The sequence below is a fragment of the Leuciscus leuciscus genome (assembly GCF_965113295.1).
Source record: "Leuciscus leuciscus genome assembly, chromosome: 1".
Classification (NCBI taxonomy): domain Eukaryota; kingdom Metazoa; phylum Chordata; class Actinopteri; order Cypriniformes; family Leuciscidae; genus Leuciscus; species Leuciscus leuciscus.
Window position 1 is genome coordinate 32,373,561 of NC_138725.1, and position 26,474 is coordinate 32,400,034.

At 37.8% G+C, this 26,474-nt stretch overlaps 1 protein-coding gene across 4 annotated transcripts; it reads right to left on the bottom strand.

Annotated features, from left to right (window-relative positions):
* Positions 1-143: 143 nt before the first annotated feature.
* On the bottom strand, positions 144-25,813 carry zc3h7ba (zinc finger CCCH-type containing 7Ba). 4 transcript variants are annotated; one of them, XM_082140710.1, is made up of 23 exons: positions 25,569-25,813; positions 24,778-24,853; positions 24,272-24,308; positions 23,893-24,090; positions 20,229-20,387; positions 19,057-19,137; positions 18,863-18,919; positions 18,707-18,746; positions 16,174-16,349; positions 15,836-16,082; positions 14,080-14,138; positions 13,883-13,982; positions 13,461-13,622; positions 12,928-13,133; positions 11,860-11,960; positions 11,202-11,383; positions 9,937-9,992; positions 6,702-6,940; positions 6,512-6,617; positions 5,260-5,368; positions 1,716-1,843; positions 1,469-1,641; positions 144-808 (listed from the first exon to the last, which is right to left on the bottom strand). In XM_082140710.1, the coding sequence occupies exons 2-23, from the start codon at positions 24,834-24,836 to the stop codon at positions 628-630; spliced, it is 2,856 nt and encodes a 951-aa protein (XP_081996836.1). In that variant the 5' UTR covers positions 24,837-24,853; positions 25,569-25,813; the 3' UTR covers positions 144-627. The 4 variants fall into 4 exon arrangements, with proteins under 4 accessions (XP_081996836.1, XP_081996837.1, XP_081996835.1 ...); XM_082140711.1 differs by having other exon boundaries at positions 1,469-1,638; positions 13,883-13,985; XM_082140709.1 differs by having other exon boundaries at positions 13,883-13,985; positions 25,569-25,812.
* Positions 25,814-26,474: the final 661 nt, after the last annotated feature.

Genomic DNA, 26,474 nt, shown 5'->3' on the forward strand with positions numbered 1-26,474 from the left:
TTCCTGCACATGAATAATACATTTTAAACTATATTCGAAACACGTGACAAGATTTCCGATAAATAATAAAGACCCATTTCCCTTGATTCACATCAATTACGAACGTGAATTATTGGGTTCAGAAAAGAGAACAAGAGAAGACAAACATTCCATTCATTTATTCAAATAAAAACAGATACTTAAACAATTAAACATAATTCATAAAATAATGTTTATAACATAATACAGTGATCAAAATGTTTACCGTTTAATTTTCTTGCGTAAACAGTGAATTAACGCAAGAATAAAACAAACTTACAAAAATAACACTTCTGTGCTCATCTTATTGAAGTCCTGGACAAATCCTGCATGCAGATCAACAGCTGAAAGACAAAGTGTCCTGATCGCTGTCTAACAGATGAAACGTTTATTCAGTGTATGAACAGAATGAACATAACCAACAGCAGTTCAAAAGATCCAGATTCACTCCAGAGTCAAACTAATGTATTGAACTGCATCCAAGCTGTTTCTCAGCAGAGATTCTCTACTTAAGCAACATGAAGTAAGAGATCCGTTCATTAAAACATGTGAACACTCATCAGGACCTGCAGTAACTCTCAGACACAGTACACATGTGAGCTTGTTTGTTTATTTCTGAAGCAGGAAGTTGTAAATCCCAAAGTTATTGTCATCTGGAGAAATCAGCTTGTCGGCTCTGGCTTTGTCCAACGTCCAGCGCAGAAAATCCCTCCGTTTGTGCCACTCCTGAAGCTCCTCCTCGCTGTGAGCGAAGTCACAACTCATGCCATCAGCACAACCATCATCAGACCTGTCAATCAAACACAACCGCCAATGAGGACAAAGATCACTGCTAATGAGGACAAAGATCACTGCTAATGACAGCTGTTAAAAACCACCTTCACTGATCAGACGACACGTGACTGAGGGGCTGCGACACCATTCTCAACTAAAAACGTAAAACTTTGTATGCGTTTTGGCCGTTCGTTATCACGACAACGGTGTTTTGGAACGGAACGTTTTGAAAACGGGTTTCAAAGTGCAAGTTTGTGAAAACGGTAAAAACGCGAATCTCTGAAGACGATGACATCATGCACATGCGTATTACGCGTTCAGTCTATAGTGTTTCATCGCCATCTACTGGCCTGGCAGCAGAATACAGCGTTTTTAGTCGTTTTCGCAGATCCATGTGAATGGGGATCGTTTTGACAACGGTGTCGTCTATACACGGAAAAACCTTAAAGGAAAAACTTCTCCGTTTTAAGCGTATCGTTGTTGTGTAAACGTACCATGAGTCACAATTAATATGAATTCACTATCAATATTGAATATTCAAAGTAATATTCTGTCCTTACTTTGAATAGTTTGGTTATTCAAACTAATGACAGATGAGGGGAGCTGGTTTACTCTGACCAGTTTGAGGAACTCTTGATGATGTTCACTGACTTGATGAAGACTGATGATGGTGTACCTGGGACAGATGGAGAAACAGGGTCCAGGGAAGCGATAGGACCAGGTCAGACTCTCGTCCTCTCCCTCTCCGCTAAACACCCTGAGCTTGTGTTTCTCTGAGGAGATGTGTTGCTGCCACTGCCGATCGCTGTTACTGTGTTTCCCACACAGAGGGCAGTAGAAACTGTCCTGCTACACCAACAAACACACTCCATTAGCACACGTGGAGGACAGTAAACATGAGAACGGCAAGAGTAAACACATACCATGAGTTCTGCAAAGTCTGTCGGCATGGTGATCTGCTTCTCTTCTATTGGCTGAGGCGGCGAGGTGCCATCTGACGCTCTGTTCTGATTGGACAGCCAGACGTCAAACACCTGCTGGACGTCTGTGACTGCAGCGGAGAGCATGTGAACTCAATTAAACCAATCAGTCATTCAGACTATAGCCCCTTTCACACAGCAATCCCAGTAAATTACCATAAAGTTACCATAATGACTTTACTGGTAAACACTAGGGGTGTAACAATATATTATGTCACAATTTATCGCAATACAAAAATTCAACAATATGTATCATGGATAGTGACAATCTGTATTGTGTATAGTTCACCCAAAATAAAAATGACTTGAGAAAAAATAAGACGTTTTCAGAGTTTTAGTGTCAGCACTACATTAAACTACTGTATATAATGTTGAATATAATGTATAATAATGCAATGGGGGAATATTTGTGGCTTCTGATAATGCCAAATGTCTTACGTAACCAGTAAAAAGTGGCCTATATGATTTTTAATATATCTAGTCACTAGTCAGTGACAGAGTAAAGCATAAAATAATTCTCGTCTAAAATAATTCTGTATTTTCAGCTTCAGAATCATGGATATTGTAATTCTGGTGTCTCTATTGTCCTGTGCTTTGGGTTTAGCTAGTTCAATCCTATTCATTTACACACACAATGTAATATCAAATTTAGCATTTTAATCATCATTTTACCAACCTTTTATCATATGTCTTGGAGTATTGCAATAATATCGTTGTAATATGACCTTTAAACACCGTACGGTTTTATTCAATCACCCGCATGAGGAGTGCTTAGGCTTGGGTATCGAGTATCGAGTATCGATTGGAACCGGGACTAGCTTTGCGATTTTCCCGGAATCGTTCAAAAGTTTAAATTTCGATTCCTAGTTTCGATTCATAGTCCGCCGACCGGAAGAAGAAACCGCTGTCTAAGTCATTTCTAGCCCTATTCTGAACTGAAGTAACTACATAATCGATTTCAAACTGCCAAATGTTAACTCGCTGACACTTTAGTTAAACATTTGTAACGTACACACGGCATGGTAAATGCGTGTACTAGCACAGGTGTAAGCGTATATTGATTGTTATGCTAAACTGCGAACCGACACATTTTATGAGACGCTGTGTGAGTTGCCTTATTAACTCACACAGCGTCTCATAAAATGTATTCAGAGCAAACAACCCTGACGTTAAACCTTAAAAACGTGCATGATGTTTTCTTATTCTTCGGTATCTTGCAAGTTGCAACTATTATTCTCTCGTCCTCTGCTCGTCCGTTTGAAAACTGCGCGCGATGCCGGCAAACGTAAAAAAAATATATATATTCATGAAAACACATTTACGAGCTGCCAACTTTCACGCATTTACCGTGAGACACACGCAATTGACACTTCTCACACGTTCTCACACCACACATCCATTTTCTCACGCACAATAAAAATCGTGAAGCAAAGAGGACACGGAGACCGACAGACTAGACAGAGCAGTTACTTTATGATATACAAAAAAATCTCAGCTCTCAGATTCTGTCAATTTTATTACGAAATTCAAACAATAAATACCGTTTTGGCGCTTGTAAATGTGACGTGACAGATCCCTAGCGCACGTGAACCGATCATCTCGACTAGCAGCTAATAGTAAAAAAACACGAACACTGTTGAAAGATACAGTAGCCTAGGCTACAACTTACCTAACTGTATATTCCTCATATATAATATCGATCAATCAGTGTTTTTTATCAGCGTGAAGAGGTCAATAACATAGCTGGAGAACAATGATGCCATTTTTACCTCAGGAAACCCATTTAATGAACATATAGGCTATCGCTATAGCACATAGTTGGCAAGAAAAAAAGAGCTATAGAGAGTATTTTTCTAAATATGTGTACTATATTACATATTTATTATATTTGTACTTATATCATTAAATAAAGTTGTTATTATAATAAATAAATAAAAAACGCATTATATTTAATTTGAGTTATTTTTAACCTTAAATAATACTGCCAGTTGATAGGGCTCTCTGTATGTTTACAGCATTAGGTGAGTTGTTTTTTTCTTGAGAAAAATTAACGGCTATCTTGAGTACCTAATATTTATCCAAATGAGTCAATATTAAATCAAATCACAATAACTGAATTGAAATGAAATAATAAAAAAGCGTAGCTTACCAGAAATTGTACCATGTAAACATTGTAACATGTTGTCACTAAACCTAATAAAATTCAGTTTAGTTACTAAAATGTTAGTGACAATCACATACAATACAATACACTTATTGTGATGCAATTTTTTTTATATTTCAATTGATGGAGAAGGTCAGACTATTTCCTTCAGAAAGACCGTTGGTTAGCTAGCTCATTTAAAATGTCATAAAAAAGTTGTTTAAAATAGATTTGATATTTATATTGTAGTTGAAAACAGCCCTGTGAGAAATTCATAGTAAATTTCATAAAAAGTAAAAAGTTCATAGAATTAAAATTGATCTAAACTTTTTTGACCCTGCCTCTTAAAAGAATCGGAATCGAGAATCGTTAGGAACCGGAATCGAAACAAGGAATCGGAATCGGAATCGTTCAAATTCAAACGATACCCAACCCTAGGAGTGCTTTAGTTTCACTATCTGCTTAATTTGACAAAAGAAATTTAGGTTTGAGTGACAGACATAAGGGGATGATCAAACAGGACAAAACACGAGACGTGCATAACAGTATCCAAATGCAAAGCCGCAGCGCTGATGAATGGAAAAGGCAGCTGAAAAAGCTGCGAGACGTGGTGCAACGGTCAACGACGATCATCTAATGCATATTTACAAAGAAACACGATAACAAAGCTTACTGTAAACAGCGCTGAGTAATCACATCATCTCCGTAAGAACTTTATGATTATGACTTCTGGTATCAGCGTGTTCTGACCTTGTACGTGATTAGCGCATCCCGATAATCTTCATTCTGTGTTCACACGTGATCTCTTACTGGTAATTTACTGGTAATGTTACAACTTCCCTTACTGGAAAATTGCCAGAACCAATTTATTCCGCTCATTGGCACAACAACAGTGCCTGGTGGCTCGCGAACGCAAACCCTGAAATAGGTTCCAAGGTGCAAGCCTTGATAGATTTTGAAAAAAAAAAGGTTATCTCTGCACAAACCTCAGAAACACAAACCCGCGAAAACACTGACGGCGTGCACATGCGCATCACGTGTTCAGTCTATAGGTAGGCGCGCTTGAATATATATGTGCACAGGCGTGTAGTCCTTCTCTACATACCAACCCTCGACAAAATACTTGTCTGGCCTTAAAAATGTATACTAAAGAATTATTTATCGCTTCCGCGTAGCCATGTGAATTATCCCGACAACGTTTTATCTGTACAGAGGTAAAGGGAAGGAGGCCTTCACAGGGGAACACACATCTATCCTACACTACACAGGACGGATAGTGTGTGAATTGAGCTTCAGCGCATGAATAAACATCAGTGTTGACTGCGTGTTTGGTTTGACGCTCACAGCTGTTGTTCTTCATGTACGTCCACAGCTCCTTCTCCTCCTGACTGTGAGCGAAAGAACAGTTCCCGATGTAATGACATTTACGCTGCTTCAGCACATGGATGCAGATCTGTGGGGAAACATTCAGTGTTAGACGCCAAGAGCTCACAGGATCAGCAGCCTTATTAAATATGATAGATTGACTGTTAGACTTGGTATTTCACTAGTTTTCCTTGAGTAATAATAAGGTCCTCCATACTATGAGTCTATAACAGTAGGGCTGCCCTTGACTAAAGATTTTCTAGTCGACTAGTAGTCATTCATTTAAGCCATTAGTCAACTAATCGCGCATTTATATTAACAAGCCATAGATCATAATAATGTGCCTTTAATTGCCTATATAAAATACATATAGCGTAATCAGTGCACAAATTCAAACATAAAGCTTGCCACAGAGCGCCGGCAAACGTAGTGATTATGAATGTGTCGTGAAAAAAAACAGAATGAGACTGACTAAACATTTGAATAATTTATTGGTAATGTTTTCTGTGTTTTGGGCTGCAGAGATGAAGTCAACGATGCCGACTTGTCATCTCCGCTGTAGTGGACGCACACATATGCACATTTCATACGGATTCGTAATTGGAGAATATTTATTATCCATTTGAATCTGTTCATTCAAATGTAAAAAATTCAAGCTTTCTATAGATATAATTCTCATGTCTGTGAGGCAAGTATACACTGAGTTTCGGTTCATTTATGTGATGCGCTCAAGTTCAAGACCGAATCGACAGAAAGCGCCATTATTTTACAAAAGCACAACGTTTTGTTGTAATTGTGAGTTTACAAAAATAAAAGTAGACCCTTTACAGTTTGCATTACTCTTATCTGCGCGCTCTCCACACACGCCGAATAACAGCGCACATTCGTCTAGGTTAACATTAGAGCGAGCAGACTTGTAAAGTGCTGTTACATACATGTTTCAAGTGATATATTTGAGGTCAATAAATGATAGACGAATGTTTGGATTTCATGCCGTTAACGATCGTTCTGTTACAGTCTGCGTGATTTTGCCACTTTTTCAAGTTTTTTTTTTTTCGACTAATAAAATGTTGGTCGACTAAGCCTCTTTAAGTCATCTAACGGTAAGTCGACTATTAGGGGTCAGCCCTAGTACAAGTATATCATATAGAGAATAGTACAGAGTCCAGCAGGTCAACCAACCTCATCTCATCTGTGCATCAAACAGAGTAAAGGACTTGTTTTCACTCACGTCGTATTGCTGAGGAAAGGTCTTGGCATAGGGCACAGGTCGCACTGAGACCCACTTCTTCCTCTCGTGAGACTTGACCAGTAAAACCCTCCTGTCTTTGGTCCAGCTGAAGAGAGACAGACAGAGGAAGAGAGTGAGACGGGTGGGGTGTGTTCAGGTGTGGCGTCTGTGCGTGTGTGTCCGTCTGCACCTGTGTCGGGCTTTAGCGGTGCAGTACTTCAGCGCTCGGTCCGGTTCGCTGACCAGCCCGTCTCTCCAGCACTGACCGCACACGAACTTCAGCATCAGCTCCAGCTCGTGACCTTTGACCTCAGCTGTGTCACCACTTCCTGTTCCCTGCACCTTCCCATTCGTTTGCTCTGCTCTGATTGGACTTTTTGATTTGGCAGCACTGATTTTGTTTGGTGATCGTGAAGCCACAATCACAGGCTGATGAAGAGACAGAAAGAGTCGATCACTACATGCATTATGACTCAATCTATGCATGTACTAATTAGTGCTGTCCCCTTACATCGACATGTTTCTACAGTGGCCCTGAACGGACAAACACGTTTCATCACTATGTTGTTCTTCATGCAAAGAAGCTAAAGCTAAAGTCAGCGGATAAACACTGACACAATGATGAACAAGTAACAATAATATTCACAATAACATATCGTTTTACTGACTAATTAAATAAACCTAATTTCTTAATGTATCTTTGTAAAGAAACCTCATTGCTGAACTGGCTACTCTCTGCTGTCTCAGACGATGACATCACTTCCTGTCGGCCACCGTAACTTCTGTTGGGTGCAATTCACAACCTCACCACTAGATGCCACTAAACATTACACACTGCACCTTTAAGGAAAATTCAGGGTTCTTGCAGGTTTCAGTAAGTCAAATTTAAGACCTTTTTAAGACATTTTAAGACCATAAAGATTGAAATTTAAGACCTACACGACGCATTACCAAATGAAAATTCAAATCAAAGAATTCATTTTATTTCAATGAATTCAGTAATTGAAAAAGCATTAATTTAATTTACAGATAAATCACATTAGTAACCTTCCACACCCAACAATGCATGTCAGAGAAAAGAACAGAATCAGATATCATTTTTTTATAGAAAATTGTACTTTGCATACTATACTGTCAAAAACACATAATTAGTTGATTTTAGTTGATCATAACTAAAGATGAAATGGCATGAACATTTAATTTCATGATTAGTGACAAAAATGATCATGGTTATCACAGAATCCTGTTCAAAAAGTATTAATACTACACAATGAAATCAATTCACCAAGTTTTATGTCGAAAACCAGCAAATAACAAATAAATTTAGCATCAATATGCACTTTTTGTTTACATAAACATTAAAATAATACCATTAAAAATGAACATTTTTAAAATGTCTTGCATACTAACATGTACAAGTTAAAATAAAGGTTTGACAAAAACAGTTTTATAAAAAGATAAACCTCACATATTTCAGACTTTAAATTATTTTTTATAAAAAGAATGAGTCAAAAAAGATAAATTACTGACATTTACAATGCACTTTAGCTTATCTTTCATTATTAATAGTAAAATTCGGTCCGATTTTCCCGTGGCATCTGTCATTGCTATGCAACCATGCACTGCACTCTCCACAATGACAAAGAAAAATAAGTTTTAGTGGCTAATGGATTTCCACCGGCGAGAAACGCTTGCTGTAGCTCTGCTAGAAGATTTATTAAAGGGGTCATATAATGGTACATGCACTTTTACAAGTTGATTGCACTGAAATGTCTGTTGGCAGTGCCTGTACACAACCATCCTATCATGATTAAAATCCATCCAGTGGTTTTGTTTTAATCTCCTTATATGTTTGACCATCTATGAAATCAAGCCGTTCGATATTGTGACGTCATAAGATCGTACGCCCCTCCCGCGATTGTGATTGACAGCCGTGCTTCAACACAAGACCCGCCCTGAGCAAGCTGTGACAGCCGTCGTCATAGTAGTCCGCCATTGTTGATATGCTGGAGTAGAATGGCGTCTACACGATTGTGGTGTTCTGTTCTTAGATGTAATAAGGAACACAGCAGTCATTTGGATGTTCCTAAATCTGAGCCGTTATAGATGCAGTGGCTGAGTTTTGTTTTTGAAGCGATATGCCCAAAGGATTGACGCGGGGATTCCCTCACGGGGATTCCCGTCCATGCTTTCATGTTTACGCGAATCATTTCACACCAGACAGCTTTACAAACTAGAAAAAACGGATCGGTACCAACGTGTTACTGCTGAACCTCCAGAAGATGTGAGTGTAATGTTTTATTAACCTTTATATTAGTATTTATATTAATCTTTGCGAAATTTGCAAACCTTGCTGCAGGCTTCACTGCATCTAAGGTTTACACTCAGGGTACATTACAGCATGTTTTCTATGTACGACGTTCTCAATATAATTCATAATCCCACGTTTATAATGAACAACGCGTGGTTATTGTGTTACAAACGGTGTACGCACAGAACAGAGGGGCGGGGTGAGCAAAGCTCATTATCATTTAAAGACACATGCACTGAAACGGCGTGCTGAAAACAGAGCTGTTTTTGACCAGGTAAAATTAGTGTTTTCTTACAATACTAATGAGAATTTTTAATTAAAGTATATTACAAACTTTTAATTTAGACCCTAAAGAATCATATTAGCTTGTACAAAAATGGCATTATATGACCCCTTTAACGGAGAAGAGAAAAACACCCGTAGTGTTTGGGTGCCCCCCCATCCTTCCTGTTGACTGAGCTTTCAGACAGTGCCTGGAAAAAACGAGTGCGTTATTGCTTCAGTTATGAGCACGCTTACCGCACGCCTACATTTGAACAAACTTGAGCGCGCAAAAGACGCGATATGTGAACGGGCTCTTGGCGAGCGACCTCCAATCAGGCCGCGAGCGGCGTGTTGGAGAACCCTGCACTAGAGCTCCGCTTTGTAGGCTACGACTCGATACTTTTTTGCTACTTTGTAATAACTTTCTGCGGCCAGCGTTTCTGGAAATAAACGAGGGTAAACCCTTTTTAAGACCTTACTAAATGAAATTTAAGACCGCGGATGAAAATCTGGCTGTTTTTAAGACGTTTTAAGGCCTTAAATTTAAAGTTTAGAATTTTAGACTTTTTAAGACCCCGCGGGAACCCTGAAATTGTCATTAAAACACTGAATTATTTAGTTGTTATAATGAAACATCAATAATAAAAGACCAAAAATAAAATAGAGCAACATTTTAAAAGCACAAATTACTAATCTAAATTAAAATCTAATAAACATGTTTTGACAAGCACGAGAAGAACATTTCCTCATACAACTTTAGAACAGCACCAGGCTGAATAAATAATGATAATTATTTAATAAATACTTTGAGATTATATTAACATTATGTAATAATTGAGAAGAGACTCACACGCTGTTTGTTCCAGTGTTTTTTGGACTCCTGCACGATCTCTTCATGGCTGATTCCTAAACACAGAGAGATGAAGTTTGGTGAGTTTATCTGATGTAATGCAGCACCTCAAACATAAAACATCTATTTAAACAGTCATTTATTCTGAACTACTTGGGCCGGTTCACAGCTGGTAATGAGATCCGAATCACAATTGTTCAGCAGCAAATACAGGTATACAAGCGCTGCAAAACATTTCATGAACGGGTCAATGAAAAAAGACTGTGATATATATATATATCTTTTCTATTATTACATACATAACTGATGTCTTAATTGTCATTTTTTATTAGTATTAATTTGTGTGTATTTTTTAAGATATTACCATTCTCTTGTAAACAAAATTTGAATTCATAGCAATAAAAAATTTAGCCAGAAAAAAGAGAGAAAACACAATCCTGTCAATCATTATTGTGCAAAAACTCATTTTTAAACTCTCAAAAGAAAATGCCAATATCAAACATCACAACACACTGTGTTGAAAATTGATGAATGAATAAATGCAGATCATGTTTATAATATTTTAGATTGGTAATTTGTATATTTAAACCTTGGCTCTATTTGCTCTAAAATTATTTTCTATTTTAAATTGTTGGTCTATTTAGTATTTATGTTTTATTGTAACAGTAAAATAATTCAGTTTTTTATGACAATTGTAATAATGCTGAAACGTCAATAAAACATAAAAACATAAACGTGTGTGTGTGTGTGTGTGTGTGTGTGTGTGTGTGTGTGTGTGTGTGTGTGTGTGTGAAATCTCAAGTATGTGTTTGAGTACCAGAGTCTCTAATGTGTGTGTGTGTGTGTGTGTGTGTATGAGATGTCCAGTATGTGTTTGTGTACTAGAGTCTCTAATGTGTGTGTGTTTATGAGATCTCCAGTGAGTGTGTGTGTGTGTGTGTGTGTGTGTGTGTGTGTGTGTGTGTGTGTGTATGAGATCTCCAGTATGTGTTTGTGTACTAGAGTCTCTAATGTGTGTGTGTTTATGAGATCTCCAGTGAGTGTGTGTGTGTGTGTGTGTGTGTGTGTATGAGATCTCCAGTATGTGTTTGTGTACTAGAGTCTCTAATGTGTGTGTGTTTTGTGTGTGTGTATGAGATCTCCAGTATGTGTTTGTGTACTAGAGTCTCTAATGTGTGTGTGTGTGTGTATATATGAGATCTCCAGTGTGTGTGTGTGTGTGTGTGTGTGTGTGTGTGTGTGTGTGTGTGTGTGTGTGTGTGTACCCGAGTCTCTCTGCAGGATCCAGATCTGCAGTTCGATGAGCGAGTGAGCGAAGCAGCAGCCGTCCTCCCTCTTACAGCCCAGACTGAGCTCATGACGACACACGTCAAACTGACAGTGAGGACTCAGCGCTCGGATCTTACTGTAACTCACAGCGCTGCTCTTCACCACGTGAACCAAACACCTGACAGACAGAGACACACAGAGATGCTTTATCTATAATATTTACACACGGATGGATGGATGGAACAATAATGAAACCAATAGATAGATAGATGGGTAGATGGATGGATGGATGGAACGAGATAAATATATAGATAGATGGGTAGATAAATTGAACAAAATGTGACGATACCAGTCTATCAGCAGATCCCTAATACATCCACTGCTTTTAAAAGCTCCTGTGTGTATCCATGTAAGCGCTTGGTGAAGAGCATCAAAGATGTCATTGTTGATCAACGTAGCCAATCAGAGACATATATGTTGAGTGCGTGAACACAGTGGCCAATCAGAGGTGTTTAACAATCTGTTCAACATCGCTCATAATGCTAGAGGGAAATGCTGGTATCGTCACATTTTTTTATTTCAGTACCGACTTGTTACCGAAGTCGGTACTTTTTGACAACACTGGATGGATGGATGGATGTTGTTCTCACGTACTTCTTCTTGTCGAACTGATGTTGTGTTTGTAGATTGGCACACACAGCTGGATTCTCCTTCCAGCGTCTGCTGATCATTCTGGGTTTACAGTCAAAACAAGCCTGATGAAGGACAGCATCACAACAGAGAAGCGTTAGCCATTAGAAACACACGACTCAACATCCACAGCACTGAACCACGTCATTATTTCCACTTTTATTAGTAGTTAGTTTTACCTAAATAAATATTTATCTGTGTAAAATGATGTCACTTACATGATACAAAGTGTAAGTGCTCTAGAAAAAGCTGTTTTGTCCTACATAAGGGTCTGTGCTAATTTCATTAAAGTGGTTATTAATGTTTTTTGGATTTTGTCAATGATTATATGAAAATCACACAACAATACTTAAATTCATTAGTTAAAACATGATGTTGACAAAATATGACAAGCAAAACAAGGCAAAATATTAATAATGAACAAACACATTTTTTTGGGAAGAAGAACATCTAGAATCAACAAGAATGTTTGTAATAATCCACTCATAGTCAATAATGTTATTATATCTTATTTCAACAGATTAAGTTTTAACAAAACAGTATGTTTGTGTTGATACACATTTAAATGACGATTTAATTAATATATAAACGTTTTGAATATTTAGTTTTATTTTGCACTCTCGTCAAACAAATGTTTTCATTGACTAAAATTAGATGCAATTTTAGCTTTTGTTAGTTTAAAACTGACTAATATTAATGGATTTGACAAGCACTGTTTGACTAAATCTAAAGGACAAAAACTATAGCTAAATAAATCCTATTTTTATTTTTAACACATTTAAAATAAATTAATAAAAATTGTATTACTATTTATATATTATTATTATTGTTATTTTTATTTCTTATGCATCTCTCATGATTATTTAATGATTTTTTATTTATTTTTATCCTTTCCGTGTAAAGCACTCACTTTATATCAGTAACACCCCATTAAGACTCTTTCAACTGAGGAATAAATCCAGCAGTAAAAATCTCAAGACTGGTATCGAATCGTTAAAATTTTCACCACAAATTGTGTGTGTGTGTTGTTACCTCACAGAGGAACATGAACATGCCCGTGTGTGTGTTCAGGAGTGTGATGACGCTGAGTGTTTGTCTCTCATTGGTTCCAAGTGGATTGAAGAGCAGCTCTCGGACCAGTAAGCCCCGCCTCTCCTGCGTCCACACGTCAATCTCTTCTTGACAATATGCAAACGTACAGCCCTCACCGTACTTACACACCTGACTCTCCAACACCTCTACACACACACACACACACACACATAGGGAGGATTTAATCACATTAATTAAGGTACTAGTCAGGCTTGCTACGATAGTGACGGTGTTCAGAAGCAACTGAAGTTACATCACTTGCCCACCGCAGCACCGCCCCCTACTTTTTTAAAATAAAATCATTTAGTTCAGTTAGAGAACAGTCACTACAATTAAAAACTGAACGTGTCTGCTTAATAAATCGTGAGCTGAACGAGAGAGTCGCAGCACAAATCAGCATCATTAACCGATGGGAAAATATCCTCACGTCACATCGCCAGTACTAGTTAATTTAATCACTGAACGTGACGCACCTCTGCAGAGCACGAAGGCGGCCTGGAAGTTGTTGCGAGTTGGGCGGGGCCGGATCCGCCTCCAGGGTGAGTTAGCTCCGCCCCTTCGCCGGCACAGCAGAAGATCCTTCTGACAGCTGTGGTTCACATCAGACCTGAACTCAAAATCCAGCACACCTGGACCTGAGAGAGACACACAGACACACGAGGTAAAGCCAGAGAACGCGAGTTACGTTATAGGACTACTTTCAAGTAACAAGTAGCATTACTTTTAAATTAACAGAATATCTGATAGCTCTCTTGTCCCCATGTTGAGAGAAATCAGATGAGATGGATAGATAGATGAAAGAGAGATAGATGGACAGATAGATGAAAAACAGATAGATAGATAGATAGATAGATAGATAGATAGATAGATAGATAGATAGATAGATGTGAATCACCTGTAGAAGTGAAGCAGCTGCTGCAGGCTTGAGCAAATTCATGTGTTTGTTCCAGTGGGTTCTTGGACAGACAGGAAAGTGTGGAGGTCATGTGACCGTTCCTCTGTAACACACACACACACACATTAACTCTCTCTCAGGTTAAACAGATGCTCTAATGCGTTCATATCATCAGCAGTCAGAGGCGTCACGCTCACCATATGAGAAGAGTTCGTCAGTTTGACCGACGGCAGAAAACTACGACAGACTTTCCCACCTGACAGAGAAATAAACACACAGCAGAATTAATTTATTTGTTCCCAGTCTCTGAAAAATCTGGATATAAGAGGAAATTTAATAACTGTTATTAATCAAATCTCAAAAAGTCATATGAATGTAATTTTTCTAAGTCTCTCAAGTTCAAGATTTCTTATCAAGTAGATAATGCTGAAGAATATAACGATCACAAATGCAAATTCATTGGTGAAGAAAAACATTAAGATCTTGAAACTTTGGGAATCTCAAAATGTAATTATTTGTCATTTATTTGCATAAACTTTGGTAAATTATTTTAATCTCTCAACACTGCTAGTTTCTGGTTTCACTTTATTTTGATGGTCCCTTTAACACATTCTGTTGACTATAAGTGACGTTGCACCTACATGTGTACTAACTCCCATTAGAGTATTAGTAGTATTAGTTGCAAAGTTACTTATAGTCAGTAGAATGTCTGTTGGAGATCCATCACAATAGTCAAGTCATCACCTATATAGCGCTTTTAACAATATAGATTGTTTTCAAACCAGCTTTACAGTGATAATAGGAAATTAAAGTAATAGAGATTGTCTTGGCTTTATAGCAGCTCTAGGATAAAGTTATTGTCTAGCTAAAGTTAGTTTTGATTGATTGATTCACTTCCATTGCAAATATCATTAGTTATTATCTTAGGGGCCGCTTACACGACACCATTCAAACAGAAAACCCTGAACAAGCTCCGGCCGCTCATTCGCACAACAGTGTCTGGTGGCTCGAGAACGCAAACCCTGAAAGGTTAGCAGTTAGCTAACTATAAATATAAACTTTAAATATAAACTATGAAACGAAGAGTTAGCAGATATTAATCAGACAGTCTACTAATACTCTAATGAGAGTTAGTTGACATGTAGTTGCAAAGTTACTTTTAAGGGGCTTTCGCACCGGAGGAACCTTTTCATAGTTCCTAGAACTATTGACGGAAGTTCCCAGATTTTGGCGTGTTCGCACCGCAGGAACTAGGAAAGATTTTTGTTCTAAGAACTCCTTGTGGAGGAACTAATTTACTCGTACTTCAGAGTCGGCCTAAACCAGCGCTATAGGAACTACCAGTGACGTTAGTGTTCGCTGATTGGCCGAACGCAAGCGAAACACCAGCACCCGCCATTTTTAAAAAGGCTGTGTAAACACACAGATTATAACCTATATATTTACTCCAGAAACTAACTCTACGAACATAGAAAACAGTGATAGATGGACTTCTTAACCTTTACACTGAGGAGAAAATCCAACAAGACTTTGAAGGGACCGAGTGAGACATGATTATGTATTTCTGCTCAGCAACACTGGACATCAACCACACGGCATACGCTAATAACTTTTCATTACTGTCTACTTTCTATGTATAACAGTTCTATCTAATAACGTATTAGACAAAACTGTTAGACAGATCGTAAACTAATGAACACTGAGAATGCGAGCACTGGCGTTTTCAGCGCTGTCAAAATAAAGGTCAGAACAACAAACGTGCGAATGCAACCAGGGAAACGTTCCTATGGGAACCATTAGTTCTCGGGGAACCATCCTGGTGGCTAGATCCTAGAACTAAGTTCCTAGAACTATGCGGTGCAAAAGCCCTTTAGTCAACAGAGTGCTGAAAGGGGACATCAAAATAAAGTGTTACCAAGTAAATATCTAGTAGGTAATACAGTAATCATGGACCTGGCAGACTGAATTCAGACAGCGAGTCGAGCACGTCTCCTCCCACCACCAGAGGGCGCTGCAGGGAAACAGCGTCTGTGGACGAACAGATGGAGTCTAATGCGTCCAGGGTGGAGCAGGAGTTCATCTCAGGTTTAGTGAAAGAGTCCAGAGTGTTCAACTGACTCCCGACGGAGGAGAAGAACGCGGGAGGAAGACGAGGAGACCGAGACGAGAAACACACCAGGCCAGTGGGAACGACTCCACTCTGAGTGCCAAACAGGAAAGATTCAACTGGTAACTATAAGCGGTTTCACAAACACACGGTTTCATTTCATATTCATATTCAGTGCCCTCACCTGTGGTGTGTCTTCCTCTTTGGACATGCAGTCCAGCAGACGGTCCAGCTCGTCTCCCATCAGGTCGTTGTCCTCCAGCGGCTGAGACACGGGCACCGACAGGCCCAGGGCCTCATGGGAGTCGCTCACGGGGACCGGGGCCGGTAACACAGGAGACGGCCATTCAGACGAACCCACTGTCAAGGAGGAGACGACAATACTGACCACACACACAATCAACAGCAACACTTGCGTACTTAACGATCCAACATATTTTGTATACTTGAGACCAGTGTTGGGCGTAACTCATTACTAGTAACCTGAGTTACATAATCAGATTACTTTTAAGTAACTAGTAAAGTAACGCATTACGTTTTCAAATATCTATATAACAAAATATCTATGCTACTTTTTCAAATAAGTAACACTAGTTACTGACATTTATTGACCGACAGCTCTCCTGTCCCCATGTTGAGAGAAATAAAGTGTGTGCGCTGTGTAAATATGATGGTTAGTTTAGTTCTAGACTAAATGTGAACATGTATTTACTCGTCTCACTTGCACAGAAACATTCAGTAATCCTCAAATTGAATAAAAACAGTCAAATGCAATCTCAGAATTTTAGGCAAAACTTTTATAATTAACTATATTCAATTACATAAATACACTTTAGGTATTTAATCTCACTTTATTAACCAAAGTCTTTGCTGCTGACCTTCAATGATCTAATTCAACCATATTAATAAGCAAAAATGACTTTATATTAGATTTAGAAATAAGAGTGTTGGGCCCTGTCCCAAATGGCGCACTTCATGCGGACTTTCGGTCTCGTGGACTTGAATTGCGCGTGCTCGCTGAGTCTACGAGTCCGTAGGCCGTCCCATTCAGCATGTTACCGCTCTGAAGTGTGCTCAGCAGCGCCCCCTTTGTACCCTTGAAGCGGTCTTCCACGAAGCCCGCATAGATGCAGGCTCCACGCACTTTAACTACCCAGGAATCCTTGCGAAAGGCCAATCAGACAACAGATGGGAGGAGATTTCACTCACGGATAATTGTTGACATGGCTGTGAAGAAAATATTACTGTTTTTATGACCTAAATGTACATTTTACCAGTTGTTACCTACAGTTTATACAAACATTATGGTCATCGACCAGTGGTTGATGTCTCAAACATAATAATAGCGTGTTTAATAATACGATCGCATTATGATTCATTAAATAAATAGAACCGAATGGCAGGGCTTTACTGAGTCATATGTAAACATAGTATGAATATTGAAACCTGTAAATTGAAAAAAATATGTTTAAATTATGTTTTAAAATTGTAATCTTAGTTCAAATGGAACATTATGTATTATTATGTACAACTGTATACATCATTTAAATAAGCATGATTTATCTATTGTCTAATGCCCAGGTGATATGCATAATATCAAAATATAGAACTGTAAAATTAGGCTGTGTAGTGGACATGCAGATAAGACGTCGGAGCGCAAAAATGTGATTTCTCCTGTCCAACAACAACCAGACCGTTATTTCCGGCATGCCGAGCGAGTCTGTCCCAAAAATACCTCTCAATGCGCCCTCGTGGACTCGCGCCAAGGGCCCTATAGGTCTGCACTACATGACGTCACCAAAGTGTGGACTCTGAGGAAGTCCACAAGTCCGGAGTGTGCCATTTGGGACAGGGCCTTGGACTCCCTTCTGTATCCTATTCTTCTTTAATCCAGAATTGCAGAAGCTGAAAGGTTTGTTTGAGCGGCGCCCTCTTCTGTACACGCGTGAATCTGCATTTCCTTCAGCCTGAGGCGTATTCACTTTACTTTTGATGTGAAAGGGTCTTAACATTTGGCAAAAATATATTTAGAAAAATAGAAGAAGAAAAAAGAAACCAGCAAGCCCAGCCAGTAACCCAAAAGTAATGTAAACGCATTACTAATGCAAATAGTTACTTCTTTTTTTTTTTGGAGTAACGCAATATTGTAATGCATAACTTTAAAAGTAACTTTCCCCAACACTGCTTGAGACATTATGATTGACATTCTTTTTATTACACTATGTATTGAGATTTTTATTATTATTATTATTATTATTAATAATACTCTTTTCTACATTGTTTAATTATTACAATTTTTTTTTATTGGGTGGAGGAACAATATTTTTTCATTTCACTTCATCTATTCTCCTGTTATTAATGTAAAAGTTCAATTTTTTTGGAACTGTAGTGTGCATTTACACATCATTTGTTAACATAAGTTAACACTAGTAAACATAAACATTAAACAACAACTCTATAGATTTTGTTAGTCCTAATCTAACATCATTGTTAGTTAATGTTAGCTATTGCAAGTCAACCTTATGCTTTTTGGCAGACGCTTTTATCCAAAGCGACTCGCATTGCCTTCAAAGTATTTCATCAGCTCATGCTTTTTCTGGGGATTGAGCCAAAGACCTTGGTGTATCTAGCGCTGCTCTTTACTATCTGAGCTACAGGAAAACATGCTGCATTCCCTGCATTTCACACAGAGTAATAATAAATGTCTCTTTAAGTACCTGCAGAGTCAGCCACTTTCTCCAGCTCAACGGATGATGTCTGCAAACAAACACAAAACACAAGAGAGGGAGAATGTCTTAATCTACTCAGCTGAGCTGCAACGCACAGATCAAAATTCATGCAATACTGATTAGAGTTTAAAAATGTTGTCCTGCCTCATCTGAAGGTGGAGACACGAGCCCGTCGTCCTCAAATCCAGACGCTTTCCCACTCTGAGACAGAATAATAACGAGAAAATATTATGCAAATAAATCTGTCCGATAATATAATTATCTTCATGAAAGATTTCCTTGTTGCACTGAAACATAACGTTTCAAAACATGTCATGCAGGGAATTCTGGGTACTCACCTGAGAACTGACGTACGCTTTTCTGTTTTTCAGGCCTAGACTGGCTGCGATTTCCTGGGACAAATTACTGACCGTCTGATCCTGAAAAAGATACCGAAAACCCTGACAAGAACACTAACTAATGTGCAGCTAAACACAGAAAATGCTCCAGAAGATTAAGTTCATTTATCTGTTTATTAGACACATGTCCTAGAGATTTACAATCATTCCGGATTTTCCCAAACAAGCATTTAGATTTTAAAAATGTTCTTAATATACATATTTAATAAATAATATTCCCAGTTATGACAGTTAACCGCTTGTTTCAGTAAAAATTCTTAAATATTTGTCATTCTGAAATTGCTAAATGTTTTTGAATACCATGTATTTATTTATTTCTACGGTGTATTAATTTACTCTATTTAGTCTGAAATGTTTCAAATAATTTTTGTGACACGCTGCTTTAAATGTCACATTTATACATTTAGTTAAACTATGAAAAGAGGTTGAGTAATATAGATTACAAAAATAAAGAAATACATAAAAATAATAACTTTGGGCATTTTAGTGATATTGAATAGTATGAAATGGTTTAAGTGTGTTTTATTTCCCATTGGAAACATAAATTGGACTAAAAGTATAAAATACAGTAAAGATGTAGTTGAATAATTGTACATAATTAAAATGGTAAATAATATTGCATATTAAATAATATTACAAATGTAAAATATATAATAAAAAAATAAGACTTTTTTTCATTCACTGTGTATTAATTGTGTCTATTTATTCTAATCTAAATGTTTTAAATAATTCTTAAAATGGGACATACAGCTTTAAATGTCACATTTATATATTTTGTTTAATTGTACAAATAGTAATAAGGGTTGAGCTGTACAGATTAAAAACAAACCAATAAATATAATAATGTTTGGCCTTTTAATGATTATTGAATAGTGTGAAATGGCTTCATTTAGTTTTTTTCCCCATTGGATAAATAACCTTGATTAAAAATACATATTTGCAAAGTATAAAATACAGTAAAAATCTAGATAAAATAACTGTACATAATAATTACAATTGTGAATAATATTACATATTTAAAATAATTGTAAATACTATTAGTTGTTCACTAAATTCCTTTAAAATACACATTAATGAGCAGCAACATTTCCCTGTATGTTGATGATGTTTACCTGCGGTGAGGCCAGCAGACACGCAGCGCTGCAGTCATACGCCTCTCTCAGTTTCCCAGACTCCTTCAGACACACGGCTTTACGGTATAACGCTTTAGCGCTGTCTTTACACACCTCCAGCGCGCGCTCGCAGTCCTTCACCCCGCTGTCAAACTCACCCTGACAGAGAAAATACAGCACACTTATACACTCATTGGTGATCATCAGTGCGTGACCGATATATCGGCCGATATTAGAATTTTTTCTGTGAGGCCGATAAGTGTCGGAAGCTGGCTTTTATTTTGACAGCGTGTGCAAGAGCTCCCGTTCTCCGTCTTCACTGGTTTACTGTCCGTTTTATAATTAGACAGAACTGATAAACAAAGAAGGGGAATGGCATTTAAAACAAAGTATTTTAGCTAAATACTAAGTATTTAGTATTTTTTTTCTTTATATTTTTAAAAATAGAAATGCACACACTATAATACTTTCTCATTTACTGTCGGCATTCAGAAAATATGAATTAATATAATTTAAAGTTACACTACAAAGGTACATTATATAACTTTTGGCTTTTTTTTGTGGTTAAAACCCCCCAAACTGCACGCATTTTGCAGAAGAACAATGTTTTTGGTTGTGATTTGGCTCTGCGTGACTGTGTGGATGAATATGATTATCCTATTGCTCATAAAATATTCACTATTAGACGCAAGAAATAAAAACCAGTTTAGAAAGATCTCAAGCTGACTAGCAACAGACATTACTGTAGCTTTACCCATTAATAGACACGGCACTTCCTTGAAAATAAATTCCAGCACAACAACAACCATAATGAAACAATCTTCACAATAGATGCTTTATAATGATTTCTGTTAGACATATGACAGGTTATCTGTTCAATAAAACACCTTACTCACCAGTTGAGTAATAAAAAGTAAAGAAAAATGTTGACATTTCTCTCTCGTTGTGACGACTGATCTTACAAGCGTCAAAGTAACCGAAGCAACTTTTCTGTTTACCAATAAGAAACGAGACGCGCGCGGGCGAGTGAAGCATGTACACTTCATTTACATTTTGTTACAGATTTTTTTTTTTTTTTTTATTGTACCTTTAAACAAGTCTTTAAACATAATTCCACGAACCTCGCAAATCCAGCTGTTAGTTTTTCTGAAGCGTGGCAGAGCAAGACACATTTGATTAACTGGATCTAGTGTTGACATAGATTTCACAATTCAGTTTGAACGAGTTGGTCAAGTACCCACTTAACTACAAAGACTCTCACAGTAGGTGCATTAATATAACAGGCTAACATTAAAATGGAGCACAAACAGCCCGTTAAAGCAGCACTCAGTAGCTTTGGGATTTCTTCGCTGTATTCTCGCTTTTTGCTCGCAGGTTTCTCTCTAGAGCTCCCCCACAGCTTCGGAATAGATATTTGACAACACTGTTGTAAAAACTCGTTGGTGATTCTCAGACACCAGAGGCTATAGATCAACGACATCAAAGCAGATGGGACATTCTTTAAAACGTCTTCTTCATTCGGGTTCGGACAGCATGAGGGAGCGCAATAATGACAGCATTTTAGCAGATTTCTTTTGGCCGTAAAGCAATTGTTTACATCGCGAGACCTGATATCACGCGAGACTTCCTGACGCAGCGGCCGGCGGCCCGCCGGCTCAAAGTTGCAAGTGCGTATTTTCCGCTCACGGGCACCAGGGGGGTGCGAAACGACCACCATTCAACCCGAAATAAGTAATATAACCATTCCAATGACTCCGAAGCTGTTCAGTTAAGGTAAAAAAAGTTACTTAGTTCACCTTTAAAGACGAGTGGGAGGATTTTGACCACATCTAGAAGTCCTCAACCCTGCAAAATCTGTCTGGTTCTTATAGTGTCCCTCGTCTGACAGTCTGGTGAAGGCCTCAGTCAGTCTAGCTGGAGTTAGAATGGGATCTGTGACCTTGGGAAATGCTCAATACGCTCTTTTTCATGCTATCATGCCGTCCTTGCTCCTTATCCATGTCTGGAGATATCCTCGCCTGGTTCCTTTAACATTCCTGGCTTCCCAGCGCATGACTTATTGACGCTAATGTATTCCTGCCGTCGAGTTTATATACACTAGCTGAACAATAAACCTCTGAAAAAGCTTGAACACTGAACTCTTGTTTGTGCTTTTAATTTCTTCCCATGGCGAGAGGCAACAGGGAATACTTGGGCGAAAGGGCTGAACCTTTATAGATTATACGACAAATAAAAATACCCTTCGAAGCTCACAGACTCACTAGATTAATGAGAGCACTGTTGGTTACAGTGTTTACTTTCACTTTTTATTCATGTTTTTAACAGTTTCTTTATTTGTGAGAATTAAGAATCAAGAAGTTGCTATGAAGTGTAAATCACTTATTTTAAAGATTACATTTTTATTGTGATTTTTTTTAATGTTGATTTATTTTTTAATATTGATCTTATTTAGTAAGTTTGCGATATATTCATTTTATTGCAATTGTTATGCATGTTTTATTTACCATCTTTAAATTAAAAAGTGTGTCAAGACTAAAATAAATCAAACATTTGTCATCAATATTTTCTAGTAGTAATCAATATTTTCATAATGCAACATAAAATATAAAACATCCAACAGGAACTTTACAGCTAAAGCTGCAGAAATCAGGATCGAATCGGAGTCTAGAGACCCTGGCATCTATTTTTATGCAAATTTTGGGATACTGCATTAAAAAAACACATTAAAAAATGTAAGTGAAAAAAACTTTGAAGCGGATAATTTTTTTACCGATAAGATGGCGTGCAAAAACTATGAATTTCTTCTTTTTTTTTAATAAAAAAATATATATTTGACTTTATCTCAACAAATCATGTGATCAGAAAAATGTGCCCACATAATAGCAGAGCAATCATAACCAGACAAACCAGCAGAACGATCTCATCCAACAGCATTACAAATGTTAGTTCAGTCTTTCTAAAATGCCTGAGCCAAAGTCTGTCATCAAAATAATTTGGTTTAAAGGAACACTTCGACTTTTTGGGACTTTAGCTTATACACCGTGTCCCCCAGAGTTAGATAAGTTCATACATACCTTTTTCATCTCTCTTTTTCATGACCTTGTTATTTGTACACACTGTGACTATACAAATCACAACATGTAAATAGGAAAATGTTGGCGTTATTTTGTCACTTATTGGGATTAGTATGCTAGCTGTAGCCATTTACATCCAGTCTTTGTGCTAAGCTAGGCTAGCGGTGGGTGCGTCAGACAGACTTACAGCACGCACGGAGATGAAAAAGGTATGTATGGACTTATCTAACTCTGGGGGATCGAAAAAGTCGAAGTGTTCCTTTAATTTCCTCCCAGAAGTGAGGGACATGATTGCGTCCTCAAACACCAGCATCCAAACGCAAGAGAACATGACAGCGTTCACTGCATTTCGTCTGCAGCTCTGTGACGCAACTCATTTATAACATAGGAAAAAAGAGCCACAGTTTCTTCCCCAATTGCAGCAACTTTCAGTTTTATTACAGATATTCTGCACCAATTTCCCAGGAAGTGACGATTTTGTTCTCTTGAACACAGGATGGAACGTAAATTCGTAAAATGTTTTATGCAATATTCCAACTTTGCGCCCAAGTCAAGTTCACAGTTTTGTCAGTAAACACAGGTACACTCACCATGTTCTGATGTGCGGCCGCGCGGTTGATGTACAGACTCTCCAGCAGGGCGTCGGGGACGTGAAGCCCCTCGGCCTGAGCGTAAAGAGACACGTTTACGCCCTCGCTGAAATGACCCCGCGCCTGAGTCCACTCGCCCTCTCGAAACGCGGCATTGCCCTCGTCCAAGAGGTCACACACCAGCTGAACCACAAACCCCTACAACAGGGACAAGAAACAAACAAATGCTTATTATGAATCGTTTTAACATTTGTTTAGAGCTATAATAACAGTACCAGCATGCTAAATGTCTGAGTGAGTTTACTCAGCTATACTATGGTGAAATATTGTGAATGTGTCTTCATTCAGATAAGCATTTGTGTGCAGAATATCCTCCAACCTCATAGCCTGCAGGGTCCGGATAAGGCAGCGAACATCTGTAGACACGGATAAAAACAGTCACTCAAAATGATAAGAGTAATAGTGGAGAATGAGAGAGTAGATCAGTGCTTCTCGACTGGCTTGTTTCACACAATCCACTCATGTTGACAACAGTTGAATTTGACCCGATAACGCATGAATTGGTGCCAAAACACTTTGATTGGATGCCAACACAATCTACTATCAAAACAAAGCGAAAACTCATTTTTGGGCCACAGCCAGCCAGTTGAGAAGCACTAAAAGTGTTCGCTGATAGAATAGAGTTGAAGAAGTTTCTTCACTGCATTAAACCAAGCACAATCTAATGAAACATGGTTCAGAGTTAAAGCATTTTGACAAAAACAACAAGTTGGTGAATCTTCTTTCTCCTGGCCTAATCGGCAACGGATCTAAACAATCTGGTCCGAGAATAATAGAGCGATCTAGTATTTATTTCTCGCTGCAGGGTTTGATAGTTTGTCGTACTTGATGAAGCTCAGCGCTCTCTGAATCTCCTCTCTGCGCTTCTGCCGCTCAGCGCTCATGTTTGACCATCACAAGCCTGAAAAACAAACAAAAGCATGTGTAAAAGTTCATGTTTACCATCTGTTCAACAAATGCCTTCAATGTAAAAGTGCAATGTAAAAATGCTGTTTGTTTTGTTTGTTTTTTACAGAAAAAACTGGTAGCTGTGATTTAAAGAATCTGTAAAAATACAGTGAAAATGTAAACACTTACAGAACCTGTAAAGTTCACAATTTAAAACTGTCCTTTACAAAAAAAGTTACATATTAAAAGAGTTCACAAGGGTTATACGATATTTGTCCATTTTTACTTAACTTTGTAATAGTTTTCCCCCATACATTACATAGTCAGAGAACTTACTGTTAACCAAAACCATTTGTAGTCTTTTACAAATAAAGTTACCATTTCTTTATGTGTTTATGCACCCGTTTAAACACCAAATATTAAAGCCTGAAGGAGGTGACAATACTTTTAAATTATTACAGTATAAAAATATTATAGCATGAACTACATGCTCAGATCCTCCTCAAATCCGCTAGTGTATTAGAAGAAGAACTAGTGGACATTTGAAACACGCCCAAGAGAACTTCCTCCCAGTTTCTGCAAAAACGAAACGGAAGCAGCTAGAAATAAACATTCAAAACGAGGACCCAATAACACACAAAGTCAGTCACCAAACAGCAAATATAACGTCCGAATACAGTCATATCACAATAACTCAAAAACTTTCCAGATGACTCCACTAAACTCACCTGTGTCTGGAGAAAATCAAGACCAAACGCGCTTTCTTCTGAGCTTCGCGCGTGTCTAGTTAGTGGTTCGTCTCTAAAACATTAGAGGAATGACTGACAGCTTATAAATTGATCAATTTCAAGACATTTTCCAGACGTATCAAGTGTCGACAACACTGCACTGTGAACTCGACAAATGTTTCCAGTTAATAACCGCTTCCCATGAGACGCACGCGACCGTTCCGCCAGGAGGCACGACTCCGCGTTCAAATCGCACTCTGAACGATTTGATATTATTATTATTCATTATTAAGAACGTTTATACTGTGTATAATTTTTAGAGTCGATATCTGCTATACAAATGGAAACACGCTATTATAAACATTATAAAGTAAAATTCAAATAGCCCATTTCCAGGAATCAACGACATCTGTGATTGGTCCATCCCGAACAGCGCTGATAAAAGTAACACTTGTCATGTTACAGTGACTTTACGATATAACGGAGGTCTCTGGACACTTATAAACTTTAATCGACAAATAATTATAAACATTTATAATACTAAATTATTTTATAGAAAAAAAAAAACTGCTAGCATACACTGACCTGTTCTTTACAAACATATACACAAACACTGTTAGTTTTTGTTGGTAACTTAACTTACGTGACTTGACGTGTTTTTAGAGATTTTTTTTTATTAGAGTGACCATGAATTCCCTCCCAGCATTTCAGTATCTCTACACTGAACTCAATAAATCTAGTCACAGTAGGGGGGGAAACATACTGATGTTACACTGCAGTTTAACAAGTTTCCTTCTAATACGTTAAAGGTAAACCTGCCAACAAAATCAATACTGTGAATTATTATTATTATTTTCTTAATCCTAAACCAGTTATAACGTCGTTGGTATGTGTTAATTTTACTCA